Genomic DNA, 27,070 nt, shown 5'->3' with positions numbered 1-27,070 from the left:
CGAAAATAGAATTACATACACACGTGGTGGCGTCTGCAGCTGCAGAAGTTAAGTCACCTACAGCTGAACTGTAGCTTTTGTGTTTGTTTGGGTGAAATAAATGAATGAAATTGAGTCCCATTCTGTAAGCCTTCTCTGTATTTTTCTCAAACTCCATTGCCGACAAGTGGGATATTAATGTCTTGTTATTGTGTGCAATTCAGAATATCAGTTTGTAAATTTCAGTGTCCTAAAAATGTGTCATCATCTTAATTTTTTAAAGGACTGGACTATTTTCTTGGCATTACGGAAGCGTCCATTCCACCCGTCTGCTTTGACCCACGAGATAATCAATATGGCGGAAACGGCTGCTTCCAGCGTATACAATATTACGACAATGACGTCACTACAAACACAGGCCAACAAACGATAGCAAAAATAGAAATGACACAATAGCGCCTCACTCCACAAATGAAATGAAACTAACGAGACAACCGCGGAAAACTGGGAGTTTAATGCGGGTACAAGCTACATATACAACAATAAAAAAAGACCAGACCATACCAAAGCAAATAATATCCAAACAAATTTAAATTAAAGCATTCCGCAACAAAACCACAGGAATTGTACATTTCTCTTGACCTACATAGACTAACTACCGATACCAAAAAACAAACACGTACAACCCCGAAATGTGGAATCAAAAACTGAAATACTCCATATTCGCTACATCAATTAAAACACAATCAAGTACCATAAATATACAAAACACAAAATATCACAGTTACTATACAATAAAACCGAAACAAAAATTTCTTACCAAGAAAAGCCGGAAATAACATCTAGGTACACACACACACACACACACACACACACACATGCGCGTAGACAACGCCACGCCAGAGACTTGACAGCTAATATACTGAGCAATAAGACGAACATCTGCAGAAACTGTATGACAGATTATATCATCATACATTTCAGAACGTAATGATACACTCGGGAACTTCACTTTCATATCCATACCTAACCAAAAAGCAATAAAGAAAAAATAGACTTCTTTCCGCACAACAAACACCAAACTAATAGGACCTAACAAAAGTGCCAAACACGAGAACAGAAAACAACCTTAATCACTTCCATAACACACGTTAGAGCACCAACTACCTAAACTCAAAACCACGTTAGCACGATGACAACCAAAACTCAAATTAACCCAATACCTCAAATTAAACTCCACATCCACCACCAGCGGGCACCATCAACTTCAACAAGACGACATCTACAAAGACAACCAACTCAAGAACTTCGCGCCATAATGACGTCAAACACCACTCCATTGCGTCATGAGTCAAAGCAGACTGGAGGAATCGGACGCTTCGTTTACCCTTTTTTTCTTTTTCTTCTTCTTCTTCTTCCCCCTCATACAGAGTATCCACTCTAGCGAAAATTAGATTAAATAAATTTGATTCTAAGAAGATCTATGTTAAGTGATAGAGTTTAAATTTAATAGTATAAGGATATAAATTTTGCATAAGGGCTGTTTTCTGGGATACATTAAGTGCTTTTACTATTGCCATCAGTACTTGTGTTAATCGCTGATCTTAGAATTCTGTTCAACATTTTGGCATCAGGTCAGGAAGCGAAAATGTCGTCATCAGAAATGTACTCCCCCCCCCCCCCCCCCCCCCCACAGACACTTGACCAGAAAAAACTACAACCTCTACATACATAATATAGCCTATTGCAGATCCTAAAGATTTCACGATACTGATATTGATACTGATGAAAATAGGCTCTTTACCTTACTCAGCAAAGAGAGCTGTTGATCCATAAGAAATATACAGTAATATTAAGACAAACAGTGCTATCAAGCTTGATTAATGTCTGTATATAGTGTTTAGAGTGTACATTACTGTCCATGTAAATGATGCTTGTTTGTGAGGAGGGGTAAGTGCCGGCATTGGTGTTGGCATATTTTCTCTCTGCTGTAAATAAATCATCTGCGCAGGGCTCTTTAAGTACATAAAGTGTTTGGACATATGTAGTAAATAGTGTATATTTACCAGAAGTGAGCAGCAAGATCAATGTGTCTAGCAGGTAACTACACACTGTGCAGAATGCTTTTTAAGGCTCTTGGAATTCTTACTACCCGATACCTGTACTCGTTAATGGTTTTTCTTACGACAGCAAAAACAAGTTTCAGCTGAATTGTAATGTACTTAACACGATACAAGGTTATCAAAGTCATTTTCATGTGCTCTTTGCATTCTTGCTTAGTGTTCCGAGAGGAGTAATGGGATCTGCTGTAAAGCTATGGTATTCAGCAAGCTCCCATCTAACATAAAGAAAGAAACTGCGAATTTCTGTTAATTCAAAACAAAACTATATTTAAAATAGGCATTCTTTTTGTTTCTTTAAGATGTAGATTCAATAATTAAATAGTTCTGTTGGTTACTTAGTAGGCTTGAATGTGTATTATAAAGCTATATTTTAAATAGTAAAGCACTGCAAGCAAGACTCAGTTTTTGTAGCTATAATTAACTACTTTGTTGGAAAAATTCAAATGTAATCAAGTTAGTATTAAGCTGCCAGTGGGAGGCAAACAGCAAGTATTTAGTGTAACTGTGGATACTGCAGCTCTTTTCAGAGTAGCAACTTTCTTTTTACTTCAGTTAATTAGATGCTGGAGATATGAATATAGCTAGGCAGCATAGACATAGGTACATTTATGTTTATACAGACTGTCCACAGTTTGCTTGTGGTAACTATAGATCTTGACTCATTCTTCATCGCTCACGGTTCTCCATCTACAGTATAATTCCGTTAGCGATCAAATTTTGTGCTTTGTATTGGGAGCGTAACTAGTGACCTTCATATATGCCCAGAGAAGTGTTCTTTTGGCCCTATACACTTCACAAACGGATGAAAATCTCAATTGTGAAAGGGAACTATTTCAAAATCCTTGTAGAGGTATTTCCATGAGTTGAAAGTTGACGGATGACTAAGATTTTAGACGACATATCGTTAATATCTAGCTCACTACATAAATATAATCAAAGTTTTGTAATAGATTGTGCTTCCTTTCTTGTTATCGCTCCGGTATCTGCATTGGATTAAGAAAAAGAAAATATACGCGCTTGTTTTGTATAAATACCTGACATTATGCGCATAAACGAGTTTCCTTTCTTACAAAAGCATACTAAAATATCTCACACATATTCTTGTGGAATAGTTGGGAAACTAATACTGTGAGTGGAATTGTTCTTTTGTCTTTCGCTCCTACAGAAGCGATGAACTAGAAGAATCCACAGTGAAAAAAAAAAAAAAACAAGTATTCACTAAATAACAGTGATTCAGTCATTTGTTAAACAGAAATGTCAATACATTTCAAACATACCACGTGTAGAAACGCTCACCATTGCTTTATTATCAGGAACTTCGGCGAAACTAGGTTAACTGCAGTACTTCATGAAGAGATAACCCATCACATGTCTAACAGTAGTTCTACAGTTTGTTGAATCGTGAAAATCAACGCTTTATTTCAGCTATAAATCAGTAAAACATTGTAGTTACACTTCACACAGCTCGTAATGACAAGAACTCTTCTTTCTGCCTCGAATCACGTGATTTAGATGTTGTTTTCAAGCCTTAACACGGCAGAGATAGGGACACGCGCAGTCTGTGCTATGTATGGTCTCTGGCCGTATTTATGTGTGGGCCCAACGGACGGAAGAAGGGAACATTTGCCGTCATCTGCTGTATGTCCAAGTAGCAGCAGCTAAATGAGCGCTTCCTTGGACACACATTATTTCTTATAACTCTCTCGTGATTCAGTTTACAATCTTCGCAATTTTTGTATGAATGGAGTTAAGTAGGCTTTAATTACAGAAAAAAGTTTTAGCTCGATTGCATTTAACTTTGCCGGCTAGAATTTCTAGAACGGAACCGATAGTAGAACATGATCTCTGAACTACAACTTTAAAGAGACCTTGTATTGATTGGTACTTGCGTATAAGTCTTAAAACTTGTTATAGCTTTATTATTTGATGGGTATAGTCAAGTGCTGTTAGCAGAGCTGTCTATCAGCTTAATCTACTACTTAATCTACTACAAATAGGGACGTTTTTGTTCCAAATCGAGTTTTCAGTAGATTACTTGAAAAATATTAGAGGTAGTTTAATGGGGTCACATAGTTGACGTTTTTGTATCAAACGGAAGCGTCTTACGAATTTTAATATTTCTGAGTCTAATATTTTGCGCCTTCAGTTTTTCGTAAAAACACTGATTTCGACCAAAATATTGCTCCGAGACTTTTAACAGTTGATTGCGACATACTTATGCATATTCTGAACAATTTTTGGATTTGTAGCTTTATTATTTAGCAGAATTTGTTTTTCTTTAAAACATGTATGTAGGGAAACAGATTCTGACATTTAAGAGTTTAAACATTTATATACTGAAGCATATACTGAGAGAGTTTGAGAGAGCAACTTTAATTTCTAGCGTCATCCTCAGATTATGGTACAATACTTGTATGCTACGCAGAGGCGCGTTATGATGATGTGGTGCTAGTAGCAGTGAACTGGGTAAGTCCCGGTACACTTGCTTGCCTCTGTGTCTCTCAAATGAGGAGCGCTGGAACAGAACCCGATATATCCACTTTTGCTGTATTCGCGTGTTTGAGCTGTAGGGGGGAAATACGGAAGTAATAAAACATGCTGCCACAAAATAATTTTCAGCACAACGCGACATCAAGTGTTTTACGGCGTGTTTCTTCTTTTTATAGCTTATGGAGCCATTTATAGATCATTAACAGCAAATACCGATTTATCGGTTTTTGTTCCGGCGCTCCTCAAATGATACAGCGCTTGTTTCGTCACAAAGTCATCATCGAGATCAATTTGATGTAAAGGGCGTGCAGAATTGCCGGCTGCGTTTCAACATCTTTAATGATCTCGATGCCGATAATGTATAAAACTCTACTCTTCCTTCCCATCCATTTTCACACTGTACCTTATTAAGTGCTATCTTTCATAGTTAGCCTGTGAATGGATCTTTTATATCCCTCTTTCATTTTATTTCCATTCCCACGCCTTCCTCTCTCTTCTTTAAAGCCTTTCAGATGATATTTTAGGCGTCCAATCTAACTATTGGCATGTTATAGGGAAACTAGTATGATGTATCAATCTTGTTTTATTTCTTTGCGATCGGCAACCGTTTCCTTTTCCTTGCCATGGCTTGAATAATTCCTGTGGTATGTGGCTGTCTGAGTGAATCATTGCAACTGTATCAGTAGAGGCCAGAGAAGTTTCATTTCATCACAGTAAAGCAGTGCAAACCTCACAGGCACTTTTCCGTAGATATCCACTAACATAGAGTTCTGTAGACCGTGGACTTTCACGCCTTATTGATTCGTTCAATTGGCCAGGTCCACGAAACGGGTTCCTCCGCCACCGTGTGAAAACAGAGGCCCCGGTTGCAATGGTTATCCACTTCTGGTTTCTTAAGACACTCTTCTTCCGGCCTTCAAATTGTGAATACCTCTGTTCTTTGGAACGTTGTCCATCATAAATTCAGGTCTCTTTATGTAGTTTTAAAAGCTTACTGCAATGAAGCAACCAGCATGCTTATATCGATTTAGCAAACACCAATGTTTTAGGCGATGGTCGCGTTTTTATTACAATAATTTTTTTGTGTAATACACAAACTTGTTATTGCGCTTTCTTCATGGCTGAATCAAATCGCTTGTCCTCAATATGTCCGATTTCAATAACTTCAGTATCTTCCATCGTGTGTAATAATTAAGGAATGATAGCTCACGCAATACGACTTTTGGTAGAGTATGTAATACCAATGACATTTCTCAGATGTAATAGGATTTACCAGTCATCACTGATAGGCCGTTGTACTAGTCTGAAGTACTCGAAAGTTCCCTAGTCAGTCTGTTGCCTTCATCGATTTCCCGACAACATCTGCATACGATTCCCCTTAGTTTATGGTGCTTTCACTGTCATATATCTTTTTGGTTGAACTTGTCCTCCGTTCGGTACCAACCACCAGGTTTGATTTACTCTTAGGGAACATCCCGATTAGGTTGGGCTAAATTTACTGAATAAAATGAAACCCTATATCAATGGAAATATTAACATGAATTGGGTTTTATCAATAATATTGTGTTTTTACGCTTGATTCTGAACTTGATTTCTAATATCAGTAAACATCTATGACTACATAGTGCTGATATTCCTGGAAAAAAAACTAACCCCTGTGTGTATAGTGGTATTTCATGTATATTGATAATTATCAGATCTTTTTTCCAGCTGTAGTCGACTATAGTTTCAATCCTTTGTAAACACCTGTAACCCGAGTTCTTTCTTGTATTGGTGTAGTACACAATATGACCAAATTATCCGGACACGTGGCAGAAAATGACTTACATGTTCGTAGAGCCCTCCATCGGTAATGCTGGAATTCAAATATGGTGTTGGCCCACCCTTAGCCTTGATGACAGCTTGCACTGTCGCAGGCATACGTTCAATCGGTTTCTGGAAGGTTTCTTGGCGAATGGTAGTCCATTCTTCACGGAGTGCTGCACTAAAGAGAGGTATCGATGTCAGTCGGTGAGGCTTGGCACGAAGTTGGTGTTTCAAAACATCCCCAAGGTGTTCTGTAGGATTCAGGTCAGGACTCTGTGCAGGCCAGTCCATTACAGGGATGTTATTGTCGTGAAAATACTCAGCCACAGGCCGTGCATTATGAACGGGTGCTCGATTGTGTTGAAAGATGCAGTCACATCCCCGAATTGCTCTTCAACATTGAGAAGCAACAAGGCGCTAAAAACATCAATGTAGGCCTGTGCTGCTATAGTGCCACGCAAAACAACAAGGAGTGCAAGGCCTCTCCATGAAAAACACGACAACACCATAACACCATCGCCTCCGGATTTTACAGTTGGCACTAAACAAGCTGGCAGATGACGTTCACCGGACATTCGCCATACCCACACCCTGCCATTGGATAGGCACATTGTTTACCGTGATTTCCACTGTTCAATAGTCCAATGTTTACGCTCCTTACACCAAGCGAGGCGTGGCTTATGAGCAGCCGCTCGACCATGGAATTCGAGTTTTTTCACCTCCCGCCTAACTTTCACAGTGCTTTCAATGGATCCTGATGCAGTTTGGAATTCCTGTGTGGTGGTCTGGATAGATGTCTGCCTATTACCCAGTACGAACCGATTAAACTGTCGGCGTTGGTGTTCCAAAACATCCCCAAGGTGTTCTGTAGGATTCAGGTCAGGACTCTGTGCAGGCCAGTCCATTACAGGGATGTTATTGTCAACAGACGAGGTCGGCCAACAGGCTTTTTTGCTGTACGTGTCCCTTCACGTTTCCACTTCACTATCATGTCGGGAACAATGGATCCAAAGATGTTTAGGAGTGTGGAAATCTCGCTTACAGACGTATGACACAAGTGACATCCAATCACCTGACCACGTTCGAAGTCCGTGGGTTCTGCGGAGCACCCCATTCTGCTCTCTCACGATGTCTAATGACTACTGAGGTCACTGGTATGGAGTGCCTGGTAGTAGGTGGCAGCACAATGCAACTTACATAAAAAACGTATTTGTTTCGGGGTGTTCGGATACTTTTGATCACATAGTGATTGTAGTAACTCCCTTCTTTCGTGCTTAGGGGGAATGAGAAGCAGTATGAAATTATTCATTCCTCAATAGTCCCCAGAGGATGCATTTTAATCGTCATGTGAAGTGCCTATGCTGATGAGTGTGATAAGAAATTTCACTGGCGATTTCTCGTTTATGTGTGTGAGTGTGTGAATTAATGTATAGAGTCTATGTTTATCCCAGGATGAATGCAATACATCGTATAGTAGTAAAACAACTTTATAATAAATATCCATTTGATTTAATAGAATATGATCTGCTGTTGGCTTTACGCCCTCCCAGATTCTGCTTTCCCTTGTAATTTCTGGAAATTCACTGATCAGAGCCACCAAGCTTTGTAAATATTTGTTTGTGTAACAGAATCCAGAAAGACTAGTTTGTTCTGCAGTTATGATAAATCCTCAAAGAGTCGATAGTCGCTGTGTTGAGGTGTCGAAGCCATACAGATTTCCATTGCCCGCTTTAAATGTTTGGCACTTAATTTCCCAGTAATTTCTCGCGTGGTTGCACGCACAGGGAATGACGATATGGAAAAAAGAAGATGGATAAATTTCTATCTCCGTCTACCGAGAGATCCAAGTGTTTAAAAGAGTCTTGTAATACGGCGAAAGAGATAATTTAATCAATAACTACAGTCGGTGAAAGAAGGTATAGAGTCCATCTTCCCCATCCCCTATCCAAGTATAATCACTAAAATAAACATGTGTACTTATTTTTAGCCGGCGGGGGAGGCCGAGTGGTTCTAGGCGCTACAGTCTGGAACCGCGAGACAGCTACGGTCGCAAGTTCGAATCCTGCATCGGGCATGGGTGTGTGTGATGTCCTTAGGTTAGTTAGGTTTAAGTAGTTCTAAGTTGTAGGGTCTGATGTTCTCAAAAATTAAGTCCCACATTGCTCAGAGCCATTTGAACCATTTGAACTTATTTTTACCCGTTTCATGCCTCTTGACTTCGTGGATGATGATATGTGTCATTTAGGACTTGATCTGATTACCTCCACTATACATAGTTGCTATCTCTTTAATTAGAATTGTCTATCATGGCTGCTGAGCAGATTATAGGATGTACTCAGCTGTGAGAAGCAAAATATTAATTAGCGTAATACGGTACGCGCAACGTGTCACAACCCTAGGACATGAATAGAAACGTTACTGAATATCACCAATATTTGCAACAAGCAATATTTTGATCTGTTGCAGGACTACCGACAGTTTGTGACTCCCTACCAGTTCATAGAAGATCCCAAAAGAAAAATGAGGAATTACCTGCAGGAGGTCGGATTCACTATAAACACATGCCGCTATGTGAGAGACGTCACATACACTTCGAAGGACGAGAGAAATGTAATAAGTAAGTCGACAACAATGGCACTCGAAAATCTCGAGAGAGATCCAGACAGACTTGTGAAGAAGAAGTATCGTGAAAGATGTGATGGGACCGTTGGAAAATGGAAGTCGGTCAATCCAAATGAATTTTCTTGTGAACGATACAATTGTCGAGAACGAGAGTCAAAACGCATAATTCGCGAGACACAATTGTCTTGGAATACCATATATATCTCATCATCATTCTCGCAATATAAACATGAATGTTGTTTAATGAGAATATAAATGAGGACTGATACCAAAAGAAACATTATGAAAAACTAGCATCTATAATTCTACCACTGATAACATGCACAAGCATTAAAATGTTCATGGCGTTCAGGAAGTTCTAGCCAATTTCTTGTTTCGTTTCTTATCCAAATCTCTCATTAGTTGGTTTGTTGATTCGGGGAAGGCATACAAACATCGGGTTCATTGGTACCATCGGATTAGGGAAGAATGGGGAAGGAAGTCGGGCGTGTCCTTTCAAAAGAACCATCTCGGCATTTGCCAGAAGCGATTTAGGGACGTCATGGAAAATCTAAATCATGATGGCCAGGGGCGTGTTTGAACCGCTGTCCTCCCGAATGCGAGTCCAGTGTGATAAGTATTGCGCCACCTCGCTCGTTCAAACAAGTGTACACTATACAAACCTACACTTTCGAGATAGATCAGTTTCTTCTCTCGTTTGGGGCTATTAGACATAACATCCAGTAACTACACTAAGGTGAGAAAGATCATGGGATAGCGGTTTACACCTATGCAGATGGCGGTAGTATCGCGTACACAGAGTGTAAGAGGGCAATAAACTGGCGGAGTTCTCAGTTGTACTCACATGATTCATGTAAACAGGTTTCTAACGTGATTGCCGCCGCACGACGGGAATTGACGGACTTTGAACACGGAATGCTAGTTGGAGCTAGAAGCATGGGACATTCCAAATCGAAAATCGTTAGGGAATCCAATAATTCGAGATGAACAGTGTCAAGAGTGTGCCGAGAATACCAAATACAGACATTATCTCTCACCAGGGAGAGCACAGTGGCCGATGGTCTTCACTTATCGACCGAGAGCAGTGGAGTTTACGTAGAGTTTTCAGTGATAACAGACAAGCAACACTGTGTAAGAAAACTGCAGAAATTAATGTGGCACGTACGACGAACATATCTCTTAGGGCAATGCAGCGAAATTTGGTCTTAATCGGCTATGGCAGCAGAGAACGACGAAAGTGCCTCCGCCAACAGCACGACATCGCCGTAGCGCCTCTCCTGGGCTAGCGATCTTATCGGTTGGACACTAGACGAATGGAAAACTTTGGCCTGGTCAGATGTGTTCCGATTTCAATTGGTAAGAGGCGATGGTGGCGTTCGAGTGTGGCGCAGACTCCACGAAACCATGAACCCAAGTTATCAAAAACGTACTATGCAAGTTGGTGGTGGTTCCATAATGGTATGGTCTCTATTTACATGGAATGGACTGGTTCCTCTGGTCAAGATCAACTGATCTTTGGCTGTCAATAGTTACGTTCGGTTATTTGGAGACCATCTGCAGCCGTTTTTGGACTTAATGTTCCAAAACAACGATGGAATTTTTATGGGTGACAATCCGCCATGTCACCGGACCACAGTTGTTTGCGATTGGTTTGAAGAACTTTCTGGAAAATTCGAGCGAATGATTAGGCCACCAAGGTCGTCCGACATGAATTCCGTCGAACATTTGTGGGACGCAATAGAGAGGTCAATTCCTGCACAAAATCGTGCACCGGCAACTCTTTCGCAATTATGGACTGCCATAGAGGCAGCAGGGTTCAATATTTCTGCAGGAGACTTCCAACGACTGTCTGGGTCTATGAAACGTCGAATTGCTGCACTACGCCGGACAGGAGGTTCGACAAGATACAAGGAGGTATTCTACGCCCTTTGTCACTTAAGTGTCTAAGGCATTTATTGAAGCCCTTTCTTCCGACCAAAAGAGGCATTCCTTCTCTGTCCAGCCATCGTTCTGCTTTTCCTTGTCGTGGAAGCTCTTAAAGCTGTTAACGAGAGATTTGTGCTTTGATCATTTAAAAATCCCTCCTGTTCCATTTCGGTGCCCTTCAGGTTCTTTCTTGTTTCCATGAACCATTTATCAGAGACTTCAGGAATGTTATCCAGTACATTCAAAATCTGTTTCGTAAGTCGGTTTGCAGCCATCATGAGCAGATGTGCATAAACTTAAATCGTCGTTTTCTTATCGACTCCATCGGCTGTTCATTATACCTGTATATCTCTTCTCTTCTTCTTTCTGTCTGTCTGTCTGTTATCCTAAAACCCATTATTTGGCCAAGGATCTTGCGTTCATTGTTCTCTGCTTCTCTCACTTAAGCCTTTACTGTCGTTCTGAAGAATTCGGTTTTGATCACTGTGTCGTGCTGCCTGAGTTGAGTTCTTGAGATGGCCGTTTCCTTGCTTGGGGCATGCGTCCTACAAAAAGCAGTGGTAGTCTTCTCTCGCTTGCTGTCGTTGGTTTCTTTTTCGCTAGTTTTCATGTGCACTGTATCAGCAAAGTATCTAAAACTGTCCACTTTTTATCTTTTACCGTACTCAGTTGTTGGGTGATGAGGTCCTGTTCCGATGTTGTTACGTTATGTCTTATTTTCAAAAGAAATTTGGAGGCCAGCTTTTTCTGCCTGTTCCTTCAGCAAGTTTATCTGTTTCCTGATAGGATCTTCAAGTCATAGGAAAAAGCAAGGTCGTTGTCTCCAAGACACTCCACTGTCAACTTCAATCAATAGCCCTTTCCCAGAACACTACTTCTTCGCCTCCAATGTAAACTATGTTCAGTAGTCCGTCCCTGGAACACTGTAAATGATCCTCCAATGCTAACTTATTTCTGGGTCGACGGTCTTCCGATCCTCCAATGTGAACTTCGCTCAGTAAGCCTTGACTGAAGACCATTTCTTGGCCCGCATCTCGTGGTCGTGCGGTAGCGTTCTCGCTTCCCACGCCCGGGTTCGCGGGTTCGATTCCCGGCGGGGTCAGGGATTTTCTCTGCCTCGTGATGGCTGGGTGTTGTGTGATGTCCTTAGGTTAATTAGGTTTAAATAGTTCTAAGTTCTAGGGGACTGATGACCATAGATGTTAAGTCCCATATTGCTCAGAGCCATTTGAACCATTTCTTGATCCACCAACCTGGAATTTCTTCAGTACTACTATTCCCAGGCCACAATTTTTTAATCTTCAAACGTAAACTTTGTTCAGAATCCTTATCCCAGCTAATTCCTTTTCCCATTCTCGAATGACCTTCACCAATATGCACTTGAACTGAATTGGGATAGTCACTCAACCTGTCGGTTTACCTTTTAATTAAAAATTCCTATGAGAATTTTCCCATGAATTTATTTTTGAATATGTTTGCCTTAATTGATTGATGATTTCCACTGTTTTGGGGGTCCACTCCAAATTCTGTCAAGATATCAAATAATGCTTACCAGTCTACCGTATCACAGTTCTTAAAATCGACGGAGGCTACTTTTAGGCCCTTAGAGATGTAATTTTCCAGTAGTCTTTCTAGGCTCCGGCGGCGGCCTTGCCGCAGTGGATACGCCGGTTCCCGTGAGATCACCGAGGTTAAGCGCTGTCGGGCGTGGTCGACGCTTGGATGGGTAACCATCCAGGCCGCCATGATCTGTTGCCATTTTTGGGGGTGCACTCAGCCTCGTGATGCCAATTGAGGAGCTACTCGACAGAATAGTAGCGGCTTCGGTCAAGAATACCATCTTACGATCGGGAGAGCTGTGGGCTGACCCCACGCTCCTACTACCCGCATCCTCCACCGAGGATGACACGGCGGTCGGATGGTCCCGGTAGGCCACCCGTGGCCTGAAGACGGAGTACTTTCCAGGCTCCAAAACTGCTTGGCCCATTGTCTTCTTTTTTTGAATGCACATCGCTATCCGCCAAGCGGGTGATTTGCTTGCTCAGCCAGCCTAGACTGCTAGAGTACCTTGAAAGTCTGCGGTACTCTATAAATTCCACAATAAATGTTCAAGTCAGTTCTATCACCCTTTGTGTACGGAGCGTGAATCAGTGCTGTTTCCCATTCAATAGGTTTTATTCCAGTTTTCTATAAATTTTCCCTGTATTTATTTAGGGGATTACCGACGTGTCCGGTGCAATCTAGTCTTTCCCGATGACTTAACTGTTCTTCAAATACGCAACAATTTTGGCAAGTTCATTAGGAGAAGGAGCAGTGGAATTGTTGTTTCTTACCTCTAGAATCATTGTCGGCTATTTTTCTCTGTGCTATTCACTTTTTAGCAGTGACGCATGGTACTTGACTAGAGTCCCACAGTTTCGCTACCGGATTTCCATCGTCCCTTTTGAAGTTGATACTGCCGATACCCTTTTATATGCTCCTTGAAGATCCTGTAAAATTTCGTACTGTTTCTTTTGAATTCTGACTCAATGCTTGAGATTTTTTCTGTGACTTTGGCTCTTTTGGCTTTAGAAAGAATTTTTGCAGTCTGCTTCCACACTTTTTTGTACACCTTTCTTCTCTTCTACTTTGTGCATCTTTCATATCTTCTGTTTAGTCAGCGTACAATATTTTATATATCGTTGCGCTTTGATCGACTGCCTTATCACGGTCTTCAGTCCACCATGGCTGTTTGCGACACCTTTGTAACGCTGCTACTTCTTTCAGCATGAGCCATACTTTTCGGATATCCTACTCTAACAGCTCTTGGAAATTTGTTTTGCTTTAGCTTATCGAGGTCGACACTAATAACTTTATTCTGAGGTAAGTTCTTATTTAATGAAGTAAGGTTTACCTTTACGCGAATCGGAAGCTGCTCTGAGAAAAGGCTGTCTCCTTTCCTCACCTCTACATCAATCATTTCCGTACTATTCGGTTTCGATACTGTTACGTTGTCCAATTGAAATGAATCACGATCTTCTCGTGCAAAGAGCCAAGTTTTCTTTTTCCGTGGTTAGCTTTAAAAAAAAGTAGACGTAAGTTTAAAGTCAAAGGTTTCACACACGTCAATAAGTCTTCCGCCAGTTTTATTTGATCTATTGCCGGCAAGGTAGTGGCCAACGATATTCTTAAACTGTCGCTCCTCACCAGCTTACACATTGAAACTGCCCATTAGATGTTTGACATTGGCAAAAAGGTTTGTTTCTATTTCTCTCTCTAGCTGGTCCCAGAACACGTTTATTTTCAGGATTTCTTCGGTTGCCTTCATTTACGGGCACGAGGGCACTGAACAAAGTGTACCTTTCTGCATGCTCATTTCAATATTAGAGAAGACAGCCTTTCCGAAGGGGAGCTGAAGTCTCTTATGGAGTCAGACACTTGTTTCTGAAGACAAAATGCAGTGGCCGTTTCCTGAACATTTGCTCCGATCCTATGCCTAATTTTCCTTTAAATGTCTGTAATTCTCTAAGTCGAAGGGGTTTGAATCTGTGAATCGCACTTTCTGTAATAGAAGGAGCTGAATGTTTCTCGTTTCAATTTCCCGCTCTGGAGTATAGTTTGTATGTTGACTGTTCCAAACTGTGATGCATCTTAGCTCGTAAACTAGACCTGACTGCATTGTCTAGAGTGTTTCTATTTTTATTGCCTAAAAGACTTACAAAAGTCTCCGACTCGCTTTTTCTTGTTGGTACAGGCTCCCCAGAACTCAAAGGACTGTGTCCGCCGCCAAAAGCGAATGTGGATTCCCGTTTCCGGCTACCATCTGGACTACTTCTTTCTGAATGTGTTTCCACTGTGCATATTGTTACTGTACAGTACGTTAGGGAGACCCGATATTTATGTCCGCTGTTATACCTACGGTTATAAGCCGTAGGGCCGATTCTTCCGCCCACATTACCGTTGAGAATGTTCCTCTTCCACCGTCCGTTCAGAGCTATACCATACGTAAGTTAACTGGGTGGGGGAGGTAGTTAAATTGTTACTATTTTCTTCTTCTTCTTCTTCTGCTTCTTCTTCTGCTACTACGACTGCTTCTACAACTACTGGTACTACTACTAATTCATATACTCCAAAATATCGTAGTTTTTAGTCTGCTACTATCGTTTTTGTAATACAAAATTTGCAGTTTTCCTACATCCGTACATTGTAAGTATTCATTTCATTTTCTTCCGTATTTTCATGCACACAGCACTGCATAACATTTTTTCCTATTTTTTCCCCTTCTGGTATCAACATCTTCATTTCTGTCTTTTTATTCTTTCTTTTTAATGTAACCACCATCATTCTATTATGCAACAAATGTAGCAAACATAACACTGCGGAGAGAAGGAGGTCCTGTCAAAGAGATGATCCTGACTTTTGCAGTCAACGAATTATGGAAAACGTAGAGAATATTTGATATGACTTAGTGGAAGAAGGACGCTTCGTATGATGACGTTATAGAAGAAGAAATAGGAATCGATCTAGAAGGTACAAGTGACCCAGTAGTAAAGTCAGACTTTAACAGAACTTTGAAAGACTTCTGACCAAATAAGGGAAAAGGAGTAGATAACATTTCTTCGGAATATCTAAAATCACTGGAGGAAGTGGCATCCATACGGCTATTCGAGTTGGTATGTGGTTTTGTGGGACATACAGACTTTCGAAAAAATCATCCACGCAATCGCGAAGATAGGAAAAATGGATAAGTGAGAGAACTATAGTACTACCAGCTTAACAGGTCAAGCATCCAAACTGCTAAATAGAATAACATAAAAAAGAGTGGGATAAATTGAGAACCTGTTAGCTGACGGTCAGGTTGGTTTTCGGAAAGATAAAGGCACCAAAGACGCGGTTCTGACATTGGACTTGATAGTGTAAGTATTTGTATGGAGTGTAGCATGTATGGAAGTGAAACATGGACGATAAATAGTTTGGACAAGAAGAGAATAGAAGCTTTCGAAATGTGGCGCTACAGAAAAATGCTGAAGATTAGATGGGTAGGTCACATAGCTAATGAGAAGGTATTGAATAGAATTGGGAAAAAGTGGAGTTTGTGGCACAACTTCACAAGAAGAATGGACCGGTTGGTAGGACATGCTCTGAAGCATCGAGGCATCACAAATTTAGCATTGGAGGGCAGCATGGACGGTAAAAATCGTAGAGGGAGACCAAGAGATGAATACACTAAGCTGATTCAGAAGGATGTAGGTTGCAGTAAGTACTAGATGATGAAGACGCTTGCACAGGGTAGAGCAGTATGGAGAGCTGCATTAAACCAGTCTCAGGACTGAAGATCACAACAACAACAACAGTATAAGCAATACTTAAGGAAACTCAAGACGCGTTCATACGATTTTTAGAGCTAGAAAATGAGTTCAACCCAAATGGGGCTAGATGTTCGAAATTCTGAGAAAAATAGGAGTAAGCTCTAGGGAAAACGGGCAATAGACAGTGTGCACAAGAACGAAGAGGGAACAATAAGAATCGAAGACCAGAACAAAGAGCCCTGATTACAGAGGGTGTACGACAGGATGTAGTCTTTTGCCCCTACTTTTCAACCTATACATCGAAGAAGCAGTAACGGAAACAAAAAAGAAGGTTTAGAAATGGGATTAAAATTCCAAGTTAAAGGAGATCAATTACAATATCAGATGATGACATTGCTATCCTCAGGGAAAATAAAGAAGAATTGCAAGACCTGTTAACTGAAAAGGGTACAGAATAAGGATGAAGTGTATAGCGAAGAAAGACAAAAAAATGACAAACAAAAATGAGATTAGCGATAAACTTAGCATCAAAAATAATAACTAAGCAGTAGAAGAAATTCAGGAATTCTGCTATCTCGGAAGGGACGAACCGAGAAGAAGGTAGTATCGCCGTCAAAGAGGGTATTGCCGGCCAAAAGAGGTGTGCTGGTGTCGGACATAGGTCTTCATTAGCGAAAGAAGCTTATAAGAAAAAATGGTTCAAATGGCTCTGAGCACTATCAGACTCAACTTCTGAGGTCATTAGTCCCCTAGAACTTAGAAATAGCTAAGCCTAACTAACCTAAGGACATCACACACAAACATGCCCGAGGCAGGATTCGAACCTGCGACCGTAGCGGTCTCGCGGTTCCAGACTGCAGCGCCTATAACCGCACGGCCACTTCGGCCGGCAAGCTTATAAGAATGTACTCCTGCACAGCATTGTAAGGAAGTGAACCATGGGCAGTGCGAAAGCCGGAAAAGAAGTGAATGGAAGTATCTTAGATACGGCACTATAGAATGGAAGACCAGAACGTGTGGAGTGCACATGGAGGTTTTTTAGGTTAGAGAATTGCCTCCCTAGGCCATGTAACGCTCCCTGGCAGCACACACACTATTAATAAAATGAAATGACATTTAACTGTACTATGTACGCCGCTATGGAGCAATTCGAATGTACTGTAATTGTTTAACAAAAAATGTTATGTAATTTTGTGTAAAGGACGTTGGTTATTATTGTAATATTTTCTGTAATAATATTCTCGATGTATTTACGATTGTAATACTTCTATACTCATAATGTAATTACGAAATTGTTAATATCTGCGATTAAAAAATGTAAAATATAGCCACAGATGAAAATAATGTTGTAAGATTACAAAGAGATATTCAAAATCAGCAGTAGTATAAAAAGCGCTACATAATGTGTATTCTTTGTAGGCTTCCTCGAGAGCTGAGAGAGAGAGGAACCTGTGGCGTAGCATTATATGAATGAGTAGACTTCGTTTGTCTGTATCTATCTTTAGTCGCCATTAGAGGAGAAATCATCAAGGTGTGTAATTTTGAGTATTGTTATGGTCTAAATACATTAAAATTTATCAAAATTGTGTATTAATAATGTAAATTAGCTTGCCCATGTCATCTATAATATTTCTTTAAAGAATTTTCAGCACTTTTAGCGATTATCGTAGCTGTTGCTGGGCTGTGCCGCGACCGAACGATTTGCAGCGGCGGCACATTTAAAAAATTGTTCCGCCATAAAATTATCCAAACCCGTAATCGGGAGAAGGTAAAATTAGCAGTGAATTACGAAATATTTTTCTTCTACAGCGATCCCGAGGCTGACTGAATTTATTACTGGTTTTACATTTGTGCATTCATAGGCGGATAATTAACGTTGAAGTTGTTAATCTGTTGGTTCTTTCCATTTCTAAAGCAAATAACTTAAACGTATAGTGAAGTGTATTTTGTCAATGATATTTAAACGTTCAGGTCGGCTTGGCAATATTTAACCATTTTATGCTAACAGAGACAGTCTTGTGTTCCATGGCTAACGCCGGGAAAGAATTCAGTAAATATTTAAAAAATCCACTGCATCTAGAATATGTGTGCCAAGGCCGAAATACGTAAAAAAAATTAATTTAAATAAGTTTCAAATAAATGTTATTAATCAGTTAGTTTAACTTTATCAGCATGAGAGGGTTGCTAAGGTTCACGTAATTTTAAATGTGCTTAATTCTGTCTAAATGAATTTTTATTACCACACGTAAATAAGGGGTTCTACAACGAAGTTCGTACTGAAAGAGTAAATAACATAAATATTTGAAGTCACTTCTCCCCCATTTTCATTTTTTCATCCATTTTCATTTTTTACATAATAAAAATATTTCTTTTATATATTATTTTCAAAGCCCGACTGGACGCCCCCTGAGACGCGGCAAGGTAGGAGTAGGCAAAATGCAACAGGGAATAACAATATTAATGTGCTAATAGTAAACTGCAGGAGCGTCTATAGAAAGGTCCCAGAACTGCTCTCATTAATAAACGGTCACAACACCCATATAGTACTAGGGACAGAAAGTTGGCTGAGACCAGACGTAAACAGTAATGAAATCCTAAACTCAGATTGGAATGTATACCGCAGAGACAGGCTCGACAGTGAAGGGGGAGGCGTGTTTATAGCGATAAGAAGTTCAATAGTATCGAAGGAAATAGACGTAGATCCGAAATGTTAAATAATTTGGGTGAAGGTCACGGTTAAAGCAGGCTCATACATGGTAATTGGATGTTCCTATAGGCCCCCGGGCTCAGCAGCTGTTGTGGCTGTCCACCTGAAGGATAATCTGGAAAATATTTTGAGTAGATTTCCCCAACATATTATAGTTCTGTTTGGAGATTTTAATTTGCCGGATATAGACTGGGAGACTCAAACGTTCATAACGTGTGGCAGGGACAAAGAATCCAGTGAAATTTTTTAAAGTGCTTTATCTGAAAACTACCTTGAGCAGTTAAACAGAGAACCGACTCGTGGTGGTAACATATTAGACCTTCTGGTGTCAAACAGACTCGTAGTATTTGAAACAGTTAACGCAGAAAAACGAATCAGCGGTCATAAAGCGGTTACTGCATCGATGATTTCAGCCGTAAATAGAAATATTAAAAAAGGTAGAAAGGTTTTTCTGTTTAGCAAATTGTGACAAAAAGCAGATTACAGAGTACCTGACGGCTCAACAGAAAAGTTTTGCCTCAAGTACAGATAGTGTTGAGGATCAGTGGACAAAGTTCAAAACAATCGTACAATATGCGTTAAATGAGTATGTGCCAAGCAGGATCGTAAGTGATGGAAAAGAGCCACCGTGGTACAACAACCGAGTTATAAAACTGCTGCGGAAGCAGAGGGAACTTCACAGCAAACATAAACATAGCCAAAGCCTTGCAGAAAAACAAAAATTACGCGAAGGGAAATGTAGTGTGAGGAGGGCTCTGCGAGAGACGTTCAATGAATTCGAAAGTAAAGCTCTATGTACTGACTTGGCCGAAAATCCTAAGAAATTTTGGTCTTATGTCAAAACGGTAGGTGGATCAAAACAAAATGTCCAGACACTCTGTGACCAAAATGGTACTGAAACAGAGGATGACAGACTGAAGGTCGAAATACTAAATGTCATTTTCAAAGTTGTTTCACAGTTCCTTCTCTAGATTGTCGCACAAAATGGTAGATATCGAAATTGACGACAGAGGGACATAGATACAATTAAAATCGCTTAAAAGAGGAAAGGTCGCTGGCCTGATGGGACACCAGTTCGATTTTACACAGAGTACGCGAAGGAACTTGCCCCCCTTCTTGCAGCGGTGTAGCGTAGGTCTCTAGAAAAGCGAAGCGTTCCAAAGGATTGGAAAAGGGCACATGTCATCTCCGTTTACAAGAAGGGACGTCGAACAGATGTGCAGAACTCTAGATCTATATCTCTAACGTCGATCAGTTGTAGAATTTTGGAACACGTATTATGTTCGAATATAATGACTTTTCTGGAGACTAGAAATCTACTCTGTAGGAATCAGCTTGGGTTTCGAAAAAGACGGTCGTGTGAAACCGAGCTCGCGCTATTCGTCCACGAGACTCAGAGGGCCACAGACACGGGATCACAGGTAGATGCCGTGTTTCGTGGCTTCCGCAAGGCGTTCGATACAGTTCCCCACGGTCGTCTAATGAACAAAGTAAGAGCATATGGACTATCAGAACAATTTTGTGATTGGATTGAAGAGTTCCTAGATAACAGAACGCAGCATGTCATTCTCAATGGAGAGAAGTCTTCCGAAGTAAGAGTGATTTCAGGTGTGCTGCAGGGGAGTGTCATAGGACCGTTGCTATTCGCAATATACATAAATGGCCTTGTGGATGACACCGGAATTTCACTGAGCCTTTTTGCAGATGATGCTGTGGTGTATCGAGAGGTTGTAACAATGGAAAATTGTACTGAAATGCAGGAGGATCTGCAGCGAATTGACGCATGGTGCAGGGAATGGCAATTCAATCTCAATGTAGACAAGTGTAATGTGCTGCGAATACATAGAAGGATGGATGCCTTATTATTTAGCTACAAAATAGCAGGTCAGCAACTGGAAGCAGTTAATTCCATAAATTATCCGGGAGTACGCATTAGGAGTGATTTAAAATGGAATTATCATATAAAGTTGATCGTCGGTAAAGCAGATGCCAGACTGAGATTCATTGGAAGAATCCTAAGAAATGCAATCCGAAAACAAAGGAAGTAGTTTACAGTACGCTTGTTCGCCCACTGCTTGAATACTGCTCAGCAGTGTGAGATCCGTACCAGATAAGGTTGATAGAAGAGATAGACAAGATCCAACGGAGAGCAGCGCGCTTTGTTACAGGATCATTTAGTAATCGCGAAAGCGTTACAGATATGATAGATAAACTCCAGTGGAAGACTCTGCAGGAGAGACGCTCAGTAGCTCGGTACGGGCTTTTGTTAAAGTTTGGAGAACATACCTTCACCGAAAAGTCAAGCAGTATATTGCTCACTCCTACGTATATCTCGCGAAGAGACCATGAGGATAAAATCAGAGAGATTAGAGCCCACGCAGAAGCATACCGACAATCCTTCTTTCCACGAACAATACGAGACTGGAATAGAAGGGAGAACCGATAGAGGTACTCAGGGTACCCTCCGCCACCCACCGTCAGGTGGCTTGTGGATGTAGATGTACATGTAGATAGAAGAATGTTGAAAATTAGATGAACTGATACGAAAAGATATGAGAAGGTTCTCAATAGAATCGGCGAAAAAAGAAACGTACAGAAAGCACTGAAAAGAAGAAGAGACAGAGTGATAGGACATTCCTTGAGACATCTAGAAATAACTGCCATGGCACCGGGGGGACCAGTAGAGAGCAAAAACTGTTGGGGAAGGCAGAGACTGGAATTCTTCCAACATATAACTGAGGACGTATGTTGCAAGTGCTAGTCTCAGATGGAAAGGCAGGCACAAGAGAAGAATTCGTGGCTGGCCGCATCAAATCAGTGAGAAGACTAATGATGCAAATTTTAAAAAAAAGGAAAGAAAAAAGTGGGCGGAAACTTGGGTCAGCCTGTATACGTCTAGTGGCCTACCCACTGCTCCCTCTCACTGGATTTGAAGGTACAGGCAAGGAGGTAGTGGGAAGTTGAAATTCGGAAACAGCAGGAACCTGTGTGTTCGGATTGCAGACCTCGTAACTTACTCCGAGGTTGCCAGGGACGTGGGCTTGAGGGTCGAATCAGCACGGTACTCAGAGAATATGCTGTAAATTAATCCAAGATATAAGATATAAGGATGAGTAAAACAGGTTGTCAACATTTAGTGAGGCTGCAGAATGAAGGTGTACATGTTTGTCCAGCAGCACTCATTCGCGTGTGTCTATAAAAGTGAGAGTTATGCTCAGCTGAGTCAGTGGAGAACCTTCAATCGCAATCCAAGATAGGCGATCAGTTTGGTGCAGTGATGGATGCACTCCGCGGGAAGCAGTACATGGATGTTAGAGATGTTATTGATGTGGCAGGATGATGGCTCCGACGTCGACCAGTAGAGCAGTACGAAGCGTGCATACAGGCCTTCCCAACAAAGTGGTGTAATGCCGTCGCCTTTAACGGAGATTATGTTGAGAAGTAGAGTTTTGTAGCCAAACCAGAGCGGAATAATATGGTGTACCCCTGGTAGAAGATAACTGTCAACAAAGAAGTACATGTAGAGTTCGGTGAACCAGTAAAAGACGCTCAAAGTAGCTTCTTTGCTGTTCTAAGAAAACTTGGCGTCTTTTCAACACTAATCTACAAATTTTGTTGCGAGAGTCCTGGAACTGTAACGTTTCAAATTCTAATTGGATACATTCCTTTAAATACTTGTCATGGCGAATCTTGACGGATTAAACCTCACGTTTAGTACATCCCAGGCTACAAAAATCCATGGGTGTGGAATTTGGGGATCGTGGAGTCCATAAAATAGTACCCCGTCTGCCAATCAATTCTTTAAAGTTTTCATTTAGAAAGTCTCTCACAATAATTCCGTAATGCAGGGGGTTCTCCATCTCCTTGTCATATGAACTTATCGTTAAGCGGCTACAGATGCTCAAAACATGGACTGTTTTACAGTTACAACAACATTTATGAAGATATATAGATACTTTACAAAACTGACAGTACCATTAAAGAAAACAAAGCCCGATTAGCCCACCACTAGCAATATTTGCCCGTACACCACAACAAAAGAGATTAACTCTGTCTCCATCACCACATGGTGATTCGTAGAATCCCAGGAGACACACTTTTGTCTCTTCACTCTGCCACCGAACTTAAGAAACCCTTCGCCACTGCAAAGAATGCTTTTGTAAAACTTGTAATCGGATTCTACTCGGATTGTGCACAACTTTCAGAATGCCATACCCCTGTCCGCATACTCCTCGTTTATGCCTTCAAGTAAAGTACCTCTATATTATCTGAATTTCAGCTTCTCTAGAATCCTTTGTAAGCTTGTTGTTGCCAGTTCATACTTCTTGGGCATTTTCATCGCTATTTGGTCGGTGATTAGACAAAACATTGGACGACTTCTAATACTTTTCTATAGTAACAGAATTTGGCCATTGTGAACGACCCACTCTGTTCATACATCAAATTTAATTTGCAGACATATTGTCAAGATGGAGGTTGAATGTTCTGAAAACGTTCCACAAACAAATCACAAACATCGTTGTAATTATGGTCATGTTTGCAAAACAAATACACGCAGTTCTGTAGTCAAATTATCTATTCGTTGTGTCTCAGATAACAACAGACAACTTAACCTTAAAATACTAATGTCTGTTGCCTTATCGATACCACGCACTAGTCAAATTCACAAATGAATACCGTTACTCTAGGCAAAACAAAGCCTAAGGATTACCAGTGACAACTGACGTACGCCCCAACCTGTGTTTCGTACCATTACAACTACTTGCAAGTAAGTATTATAGACAAGAATGTATGTCGCGAATAATGAAAAACTGTGCACCGGGTAATGAGCAGGATATTTGTTGGAGGACCAGATAATGAGAATACGGCTCGCTAAAATGAACATACTGCGATGTGTTACTAGAATCAGAACTAGATCAATTTGAGATGTTTTTAAGATAATCAATTTTTATTGGAAAAATCTGTTTTGCTATAAAAGGGTCGCCAGCCGAAGTGGCCGCGCGGTTCTGGGCGCTGCAGTTTGGAAACGCGAGACCGCTACGGTCGCAGGTACGAATCCTGCCTCGGGCATGGATGTGTGTGATGTCCTTAGTTGGGTTAGGTTTAACTAGTTCTAAGTTCTAGGGGACTAATGACCTCAGAAGTTGAGTCCCATAGTGCTCAGAGCCATTTGAACCATTTTATAAAAGGGTCAGAGGAAAAAAACCAGGTAAGTCAGATTTTCTTCGAAACTGAAGTATTGCTACAATTCAATTCAGACTAGAGATACGCATTTGTTGAGAGGCTATAACACTAAAAAGAAAAGACCAAGTGAGTCCAGAGATATTAGCATTCAATATTGTGCTGTAAGGTGAAACAACAAGGCAAGCCAATTTTTGAGGGGAAAGAAGTAGACAAGCCTGTGGTGACTCATCCAACCACGGGAGGGGGAGTGAACAGTATTCTTATGCATCACCCCCATTTCAATTACAGGTTAGAAAAAATAAGAAATCTGCATAGATTTTGCAAAATATTTATCCATTCAAAAACATAGCAACCAATAATGCTTACTTTAAGAAGAAAATTTCGATGTATTCGTTCAGTATCCATTTTCTGCAATATTTTTGTGTTTCTTCTTCTAAGTATTTAGAGAAATGGTACAAATGAAGTGACGTCGCTGCTTTTTCACTTCAGCACTCTCGTCTTGGATGAGGACACTGAAGACTTCTATACAAAGCGGCCCAGGAGCAATCGTCGATATTCAGGGATACAACAGGTACGATCATTCGAACCAAAATAGTGCAGTAAACATGGTCTCCAAAATGCATACCTTAAGAATTATGAGTATTTCTTCATCTTCGAGACTGTGAAACAAATCTTGTCTCTGTAGTATCTTTGCTTATTTTGGGAATCATGTGGGATTGTGGATCAAAACAAGAAAAATATGTCTAGTAGACAAGATCTCAAAAATGTTCAAATGTGTGTGAAATCTTATGGGACTTAACTGCTAAGGTCATCAGTCCCTAAGCTTACACATTACTTAACCTAAATTATCCTAAGGACAAACACACACACCCATGCCCGAGGGAGGACTCGGACCTCCGCCGGGACCAGCCGCACAGTCCATGTCTGCAGCGCCTGAGACCGCCCGGCTAATCCCGCGCGGCAAACAAGATCTCTAAAAATCCTCACCTTAAGAGATACGAACCTTTGCTTAGCAGAAGACGTGTTTCAGAGTATCGAAAGTGAACAAGTGCTCATACCTTTTCAAGGTATGCACTTTAGAACCTGTGTTTATTACGCTTTTCTTTGCTCCGCGTGATCTTTCCTTTCATATCTCTGAATACTGGTTATTCCTACTGGGATATCCTGGATATTTGGAGATTCTACTGGTGTTCAGTAAAAACGTCATCGTTTTCCCATTCATTCATTATAACCCTCAATCAGTGGCCTGAAGAAGATCAAAAATACATTTTCTGTGCGTGGCGACCTGAAGATTTCAAGAAATAACAGAAGCATCCAGATGTTAGCCATCCCCTTTGACCAGGGTCAGTGTCAACCAAAAAATCGAACGTTGTTTGACTCAAAGTGCGCTGCAAAAAGCCGCATCAAAACTCAGCCTATTAAGATATATCACCTGAATTCAGCCACTATCGTTGATGAAATATCAAACGACATATCACGGAGGAATGCAAAACGACGTTATAAGAAGACCATGACAATGAACTGCCTATATCGACTTACAATGGAATTGCGCAGCTTTAGAATTATTTACTTGTCAATCGCACAACAGCTTTGTAGTTATCTTCTATTCGCTGAAATCTAATTCGAACAGTTCCGTTCTTTATTTTTGGATCTCCTTAAAATCTCCTACCTAAAATGCAAAAATTTTCAAAAACTGATTAAGATTTTCCATCCTTTTCCTGTGAAGTTCTGCTTATACTGCCCACAGCAAAACATTAGTTATATATTCGTTAAGTCGTGATTGTTACGGACTTAGTGTGTCTGTTTGGCTTTCACTTCCCTGCTTCTTTTACCTTACTGATTGGTGTTTAGGCACATTTCGGAAAATTACTTAGTTCTTGGAACACTTTGGGTGCGAATAACGCTATTTCCACATTATATGCACCGAAGTCGTTTAATTTATGTCATGAAAAGTACTGTACGTTCTTATATTAAATAGACGTAATCACAGTTCAAACATTAAAATCGGTTTTTCTCAGGTTTAATGAAAAATTGGCTTTACTGGTTCTTTCCCCCAGACCTTAAAAATTTGTTACTAATATAACTTTTGTTCTCTTTTCCTCGTTTATGTGATTCTGTTACTTGCTGTACGATTTACTTCTCCTTCCATATAGCAAATTAGAGAAATGACAGCAAGTATTTAAGTACATAAATAAATAAAAAGAAATAGATTTGAAGATGAACCTGATTCAGATTTTCTTCTGTAGATCCAATGATCATTTGTCAGGAGACTATGAATACATTAAAGTAAACTGGAACTGCTAATATTTATATAAGTAATATACTGTCGAGAATGAAACATAGTTAAGCATTTTTAATAAATTTGTCACACACAAAGTACCTTATCTTGACTGGTGTGACCAAGTGCTGTCAAAACTGAAATATCACAGACATTTTTAATTAAGCTGGTCTAACAGTTCCTGTTACGATATTCATCTATACAATAGAAGGGGTTCCCTACCAAAAAGTGATTCAGGCTCTGTTTGAACTGTGCTTGATCTAAAACCAAGTTTTTAATGTATCGTTTAACAATACTTCACTTGATAGCTTTGCTTTTTTTCTCTGTAAGTTACTAATATTTTAGTGTTGCATCCCTCCTATTTTCGCCACGCCACTTGTTGTTCAATGATAGAAATAATTCAGGTCATTAAGAAACTTTTCACCATTGTAAAAAGAGTCCGCATGCTGCCTGTATTATTTATCGTTTCTCTTCTGTAGATACGGTGACTGCAATAAACCCCTTCGTCAGAAGAATCCCAAAGGAGCTCCGCGAGCCGTTCTTGCAGGACTATGTGCGGGAGGCCTACAGACTGGGAGTCGTGGCCGGACACAGTCTTCCCGATGATGGCGGCTGCTGCTACACTTTCCGCTATGGCGCGCTGGTCGTACACGCAGTCCAGGCATGA

General features: G+C 40.5%; 1 protein-coding gene across 1 annotated transcript in view; it reads left to right on the top strand.

Annotated features, from left to right (window-relative positions):
* Positions 1 to 27,070, top strand: part of LOC126267698 (juvenile hormone acid O-methyltransferase-like) — a 59,869-nt gene extending 32,799 nt beyond the window's left edge. The window contains exons 4-5 of the mRNA XM_049973000.1: positions 8,865 to 9,015; positions 26,883 to 27,070. Of these exons, the coding sequence (XP_049828957.1) occupies positions 8,865 to 9,015; positions 26,883 to 27,070 (339 nt within the window). The remainder of the gene's footprint in view (positions 1 to 8,864; positions 9,016 to 26,882) is intronic.

The sequence above is a fragment of the Schistocerca gregaria genome, chromosome 4 (assembly GCF_023897955.1).
Source record: "Schistocerca gregaria isolate iqSchGreg1 chromosome 4, iqSchGreg1.2, whole genome shotgun sequence".
Taxonomy (NCBI): Eukaryota; Metazoa; Arthropoda; class Insecta; order Orthoptera; family Acrididae; genus Schistocerca; species Schistocerca gregaria.
The sequence above is the reverse complement of the archived record's forward strand: the minus strand, read 5'-3'. Positions and strand labels throughout refer to the sequence as shown.